The sequence below is a fragment of the Triticum dicoccoides genome, chromosome 2B, assembly GCF_002162155.2.
Source record: "Triticum dicoccoides isolate Atlit2015 ecotype Zavitan chromosome 2B, WEW_v2.0, whole genome shotgun sequence".
In the NCBI taxonomy this organism is placed as follows: Eukaryota; Viridiplantae; Streptophyta; class Magnoliopsida; order Poales; family Poaceae; genus Triticum; species Triticum dicoccoides.
The window spans coordinates 820,840,662-820,846,864 of record NC_041383.1 but is presented as its reverse complement, the minus strand read 5'-3'; the positions used below and the strand labels follow the sequence as shown (position 1 = coordinate 820,846,864).

The following is a 6,203-nucleotide window of genomic DNA, read 5'->3' as shown; positions in this document are numbered from 1 at the left end:
GTTGGTCGACTGGAAGGCGACTTCTTCTAAGGGTGTCCTTGGGTAAGGTACTTAGATCAGGTCCATGACCCTACCCTAGGTACATAACCCCATCAGCGGGCGGCAAGGCGGCCACACCCGAGGAGGTCGGCAAGGCGGCCACGCCCCAGGCGGCCGGTGAGGTGGCCGCGCCCAAGGCAGGCGGACGACGAGCACTACTAGGATCTTAGCAGTAGCACGGTCTAGGAGAGAGGCGCTACTACTACTTATTAGTAGCACCGGGAGTTAACCTGTGCTACAGGTAGTAGGATAACAGTAGTGCGAGGCCACAAGGCCGCCCCAGGGTCTAGTCCTCGTAGCAGCGTGTGCTGGGCAACCCGCGCTACAACTAATATGTTAGCTATAGCACTGGTTGCACGGCCCACGCTGCTACTAAAACTGCACGTGGGCATGTGGTGGGCCCAAAGTAGTAGTAGCGCTGGGCTCAGGAGGCGCGCTACTGGTAAGCCCACTGGTACGTCTCTAACGTATCTATAATTTATAAAGTATTCATGTCATGTTTACAATAATTTTATATGGTTTTGGTATGATTTGATTAGAACTAACCTGGACTGATGATGTTTTCAACAGAACTACCACTGTGTTGTTTTTTCTGCAGAAATAAAAATTTTCGGAATGGATTGAAAATTTACGGTGATTTTTTATGGACCAAAAGAGGCCCCCAAAGCACCGGACCTGGGCCAGGAAGTGAATGAGGAGGCCACAAGCCAGGGGGCGCGCCCTACCCCCCAGGGCGCACCCTCCGAGCTTGTGGGCCCCTCGGGCACCTCCTTGACGTGAGATCGACACCAAAAGTTCTTACAAATATAGAAACCGGATAATTTGCAGATAACACATAATCAAAATAAAATATTGTTAAAAAAAACACCGCATCATCTCCCCACACACCAAACCAATTGTTTTTTATGAAATCCCAACAATATCAACCGCGAAGTGTGTGAATCATAGTATATATTACTCCCTCTGTCCCAAAATAAGTGTCTTTTGAGACATTTATTTTGGGACGGATGGAGTATGTGATTACTAAAATCCGGCGGCTGACAAGATGTACTCCTACATGACGAATACTCCATATGTAAAGTAATATGAGACGTTTTAGATCACTCCTACAGAGATAGTACTTATCAATATGGGCACATAAACACTGAGTGGAACAGAGATAGTTCAGGCACACTATATTCCTCTGTTTTCTCAAGAGAAGAAGAAGAGCCAAACACGATATCCAACCCTGATCGCTGGAAAAAAGGCAGAGGCCATCTTTTTTTAGGTGAGAAGAAATTACATAGTGGCAAATGGTTCGAAAAGAAATTACATAGTGGGCAAAGCCACCAGAGCTACAGACAGAGTACACGTAGCGCGCGCACGCCAACAGGCATAGGTACAACGATCCAGGCGCCAGAACGAAACCGGCCGCAGCTCTACACATAAATAAGTCGTTTTGTGGATCATGCCAGCAAAATGAAAGGTGGTTCCGTCGATGATTTGCGCTGTGAAGAATAAAAAAAGTATGCTTAAGCTCAAGTGAAAGATATACGCTTCAAGTGAAGGCGAGAGAGGGGAAGAGAACTGACCCCGTCCAATTCAGAAGTCTGTATTACTGTTGGATATTCGAGGAACAAAACTTTGGGCCTACTACGATGAGCGTCTGCAGCTCGTACCAGTCCAGCTCTTATTCTACTCTCGACTTGATTATGGAGCACGACTTCCTTGAGATTTGCCATGCGTGTCATTTCGAATAGAGGATTATCATGAACAACATGCAGATCTTGACAGAGGATATGAACTGACACAATTTTAGGCATCGGGCGAGCTGCGATTGCTACTTCCAGCGTTCGCTTGCACTCGATGTATATCCGATCAATGGCTTTGAGGTGCTCAGTTTCAAATAGTATATCTACCCGTCCAAGGTTATCTTCAATAAGCTTCAGATATTTCAGTCCTCGAACCTTGCTCAGCCCGTCTTGAATAGCCCTCCAGCTCAGACCAGTGGACCAAAGGCACAGCTCCTTGAGAGGTAATTGGTCCAAATCGTAACCCTGCATGAACGAGACAAATAGGTCCATTTTGCCAACATCCGAGGTTATAGTATTCATGAATTGCCACAAGTACTTTTGGAAGTCCATGGGTACAGACCGGTTAAGATCATGCTCATTGGTTCCATCACGAATTAATTTTAGGAAGGCCTGTGAAATACCATCTAGGTTTTTTTGACTTGGTTCAGCCAACCAAATCTTCAATTTCCGCAGCTTGCTCATATACACCACCTCTTGTGGAAATCCTGGTGTCTCGCCGATTTCAAATCCTGCCCGCATCTCCATCCCGGAACGAAGGCCTCCGAAAGCTGGAACTTGCCAAAGAGGTGCCTCAGTTGGAGCAGCAGGCTCAGTATATTGCTTACACTCGGGTTGAGTGTCTAACTGATATTGCTTCCACTCAGTATATTTGTGCATGATGTCGCTTGTAATCCAATCAATGCTGCCCAGATTGACATTCTGCTCAGAATGATAGGGGAAGGAAATGGACATAGGACATGCACCAAAAACCTGCTCGGTGATCTCGTGGAACCCATTGGCCAGATTGTTGTATATGAGCTCGTCCTGCGGTAAACGCCAATTCTCTTCAATGAAAACTTCAGTCTCATTAAGTTCATGTATGATGTCCACTATACTTGGCCTTTTGTGCCTGTCCAGCTCCATGCAGCTCAGTGCAATCTCCGTGCATCTTTTTATTTGCTGGCATTGTGCTTCTACTGGCTCGGGAGAACTCCATTCTCCTTGCAACCTTTTTCGCCAATTTTCTTGTACCTGTGTAACCCAAGTGTAAATCCAGAATTATAACACATAAATGTAGAGCATATCAAAATATGTTCAAAATAAACATGATCCTTTTGTCGAATCAAACAGATAACTTTCTTACTTGATTAAGAAACTCTTGGTAATTCATTTCACTGGTCTGGCCACCAGGCCCTGCAATTATCTTGGTCATTACAACACCCACGCTTCGAGACTAAGTTCTGAAGTATGTATTCGGGTGGCATGTATCCACTGCATATGGCAACATACATGTTACAGATACGGTTTATTCATTACATATGGGTTTATTTGCAGGAGGCAATTACTTACATGGTACCAATAGGACTTTGTGTTGTCCTGGTTTTTTCTTCTCCGAAGAGCTTGGACAAACCAAAATCAGCAAGTTTTGGGACCATGTTTTCATCTAGAAGTATATTGTCTGGTTTTAGGTCCAAGTGGTAAAATGGTTTTTCTAAATCTTCATGAAGGTACTTTAGACCTTGACAAGCCCCTTTGATGATTCTGTAACGTGTTTGCCAATCAAGTCCATTACATTCATCTGCAAATTTATTGTACAAAGAGGTTATCAGTGGAACCCAGATATAGATGAGTAGATGGCATATTATCTTCACATGCTTAATAAGTACGTATATAGTATACTTGAAGTGGAGATGCCTCATACCAGACAGATGCTTTTGAAGGCTCCCTTTGGGCATATACTCAAAGCAAAGTGCTTTATATGTTGTTTCACCAAAAACAATTCTTCCTTCGAACTCTATATGCTTACGTTGTGTTTCATAGCAGTAGCTAACCAACCGTACAATGTTTGGATGATTTAGCATCATAAGGTTATGAAACTCACGTATGAACTGTTTATCATCAATATCTTGCATAGTATTATGGAGCTGCTTCACAGCAATCACTTGTCCGTCGTCGTACACACCCTACTCAAGATGTATTACCAGCACACATCATATGACAAGCAAGAAATGTTAGTTACGAGCTTTGTACTCCCTCTGTCCCATAATGTAAGACGTTTTTTGACACTAGTCTAGTGTCAAAAAACGTCTTACATTATGGGACAGAGGGAGTATGTTGGTTACGTGTCACACGACACATTTTTGAGTTCTCCTGATTCTTACCCTGTAAACTTTTCCATAGCCGCCTTGACCAAGTAGTCGCTCCTTGGAGAAATTATTTGTGATTTTCTGTAATAATATCATTGGTAGACTTATTGGCCCCATGGCTTCAGAGGGTAACCTTTCCCCAGTAGTAGTGTCCTTGCTGGTACAGATTAAACCATAAGCATGACCATTCTGAATTTAACAGTTAAGAAATATACCAATCTATATATGCGGGTCGATGGAGCGCCAAGGCGCATAGTATAGCATAGGCAGGCATCGTTGTGATGAAATAACAGCTATAAAATCTGGATCCAGTGAGATCAGACGTACTCCCTCTGTAAAGAAATATAAGAGCGTTTAGATCACTACTGTAATGATCTAAACGCTCTTATATTTCTTTTAGTGGAGAGGGGGGGGGGGGGTTGTATTAAGCTGCTGCATAAGAACTAGCTTGGGAGGTGTGGCAAGAAGAAAGGCCACCGGAGAGAAGAACTAACCTTGAGCTTGGAGTTGGAGCTTGAGCCGTAGAGATGGAGGCCTGACTGCAGCTGCGGTGCTCCATCGCGGCCTTTAGGAGTAGATGAAGAGACCAAATTATCCTCTGTTTGTTTTCTTCTCCACCCAGCTGGTCCTCCCTGCTCTAGTTCTCCTCCTCTGCTCTAGTTCTTACAAGGGCCCCCGACATCACACTTCTACAGTAGAAAAGATCCGAGCAGGGGGAGGCGTACTCACCCTAGAATAGTTCGGTGCAAGGACGGGGCGGCGCTGTTTCCAGTGTCTTGCCGCCGACGAGCGCCGTCAAACGCGCATCGGGAGGAGAGAGGCGGCCGGATCTGGATGGGACGGGGAGCAGTTCCAGTCCCTCCCGTGCTCCATTATTGCTACATGGAAGAACGTACTATCTCAGAGATTCCCTTTAATTTCTACTGTTCGTGGCAAACGGGTCGACGAGCTTTCGTAGAAATTAGGAACGTGTCTCGCAGCTATTGTTCTCATTTTGCTTTTTCATGATTTTCAAGATCATTTCTTCTTTTACCAATCTTTTCAGGCAGTCGGTAAACTTGCTACTCCTTTCATATTAGCTTAGGATTTGTTCCTTGGACTCAGCACTCTCAGGGCATTTCTAACCGATTCTCTAAAAATGACGGAGTATCTAGCCGAGTAAAAGCTTAGTGGAATATATAATAATTTACCAATTCTTTGTCACCAGAGCAAGACAAAAAAAACAAAAACCATAATTAAACATTTTAGAAGATCCAATTTCTCTAACTGCTCCCACTAGTTGGATTAATATTTTCATTATATCTTCATTGTTGATCCGCGGCTTCTCGAGCTCAACACGACTTTCTTCTTTGATTTTAAAGAGTAGACGTTGCTTCATATCTAATCTCATCTCTAGCCTCAGTTCTAAGAGCGCACGAACATCTATCAATTTTCGTGCTATCAGTAGATCGATGTATTCTTTTTCCCAATACCCAAACTTGCATCCATCCTACACACATAATGAGCAAGCAATGAGGTACCAGTGCGCTGAATCCGGTGAACAACCAAATGAAAACAAGCACATGCTCCATCATTTGTGCACCTAAAGAACACCTATCCGGAATGTTGTGGCGTGATAGAAACTCGACGCACCACCTGCCGCGTGCAGTCGTCGCACTGTATGACCGGCAACGGCGAGCTGGTGAGCCGCTGTGCTAGCTCCGATCCCGAGCGACGGCCGGGCGTGTATTTTCTATGAACCTCCGACGGGAAAGATTCGAGTGGCTAGAGGAGGAGCCGGTAGCATGTGGCCCGAAGGCATTGTCGGGGCTGTGCGGTCCGCTTCCCGGCCAATCCATGGCATGGCGCAGCTGCCGGCGGCCGAAAATGCCAAATTTGGCGGCGGTGGGAGCGGCCGCGGATCCACCAGTTTTTCACCGGCGATAAGAAGAGGAGGCACAAATCAAAGTGGTAGAGGACAGCGGCGGAGCCTACGGAGCGTCTGCAGCAGCGGGCGGGTTCCAGCAAGGGTAGAAGGGGTGGCGCGGGAGGGGAGGGTGAGACAGTGGAGGAGAGACGCGGCTTTTACTCGACCATCGCCCGGTGGAGTAAATATAGGGAGAACGTTTGGGCCGGAGTAAGGGTCTGTTTGGTTGGAGACTAGTGTGGCCAAGCCAAAGTGTGGCTAGCCACACAAGTATGACAAGCCACACAAGTGTGGCTAATAAATTTGACGCCAAACTTTGGCAAAAGTTGGCAAAAAATT

At 45.6% G+C, this 6,203-nt stretch overlaps 1 protein-coding gene across 7 annotated transcripts; it reads right to left on the bottom strand.

The window, feature by feature from the left end:
• Positions 1–1,199: 1,199 nt before the first annotated feature.
• On the bottom strand, positions 1,200–4,856 carry LOC119366611 (cysteine-rich receptor-like protein kinase 26). Of its 7 annotated transcripts, none has more exons than XM_037632374.1 (7): positions 4,453–4,856; positions 3,974–4,115; positions 3,162–3,775; positions 2,956–3,083; positions 2,173–2,843; positions 1,611–2,075; positions 1,200–1,526 (listed from the first exon to the last, which is right to left on the bottom strand). In XM_037632374.1, the coding sequence occupies exons 1-4, from the start codon at positions 4,515–4,517 to the stop codon at positions 2,984–2,986; spliced, it is 921 nt and encodes a 306-aa protein (XP_037488271.1). In that variant the 5' UTR covers positions 4,518–4,856; the 3' UTR covers positions 1,200–1,526; positions 1,611–2,075; positions 2,173–2,843; positions 2,956–2,983. The 7 variants fall into 7 exon arrangements, with proteins under 7 accessions (XP_037488271.1, XP_037488272.1, XP_037488267.1 ...); XM_037632375.1 differs by having other exon boundaries at positions 1,611–2,843; positions 3,162–3,390; positions 3,514–3,775; XM_037632370.1 differs by having other exon boundaries at positions 1,611–2,843; positions 3,162–3,390; positions 3,514–4,115; positions 4,453–4,523; positions 4,688–4,856.
• Between the last annotated feature and the right edge of the window lie 1,347 nt (positions 4,857–6,203).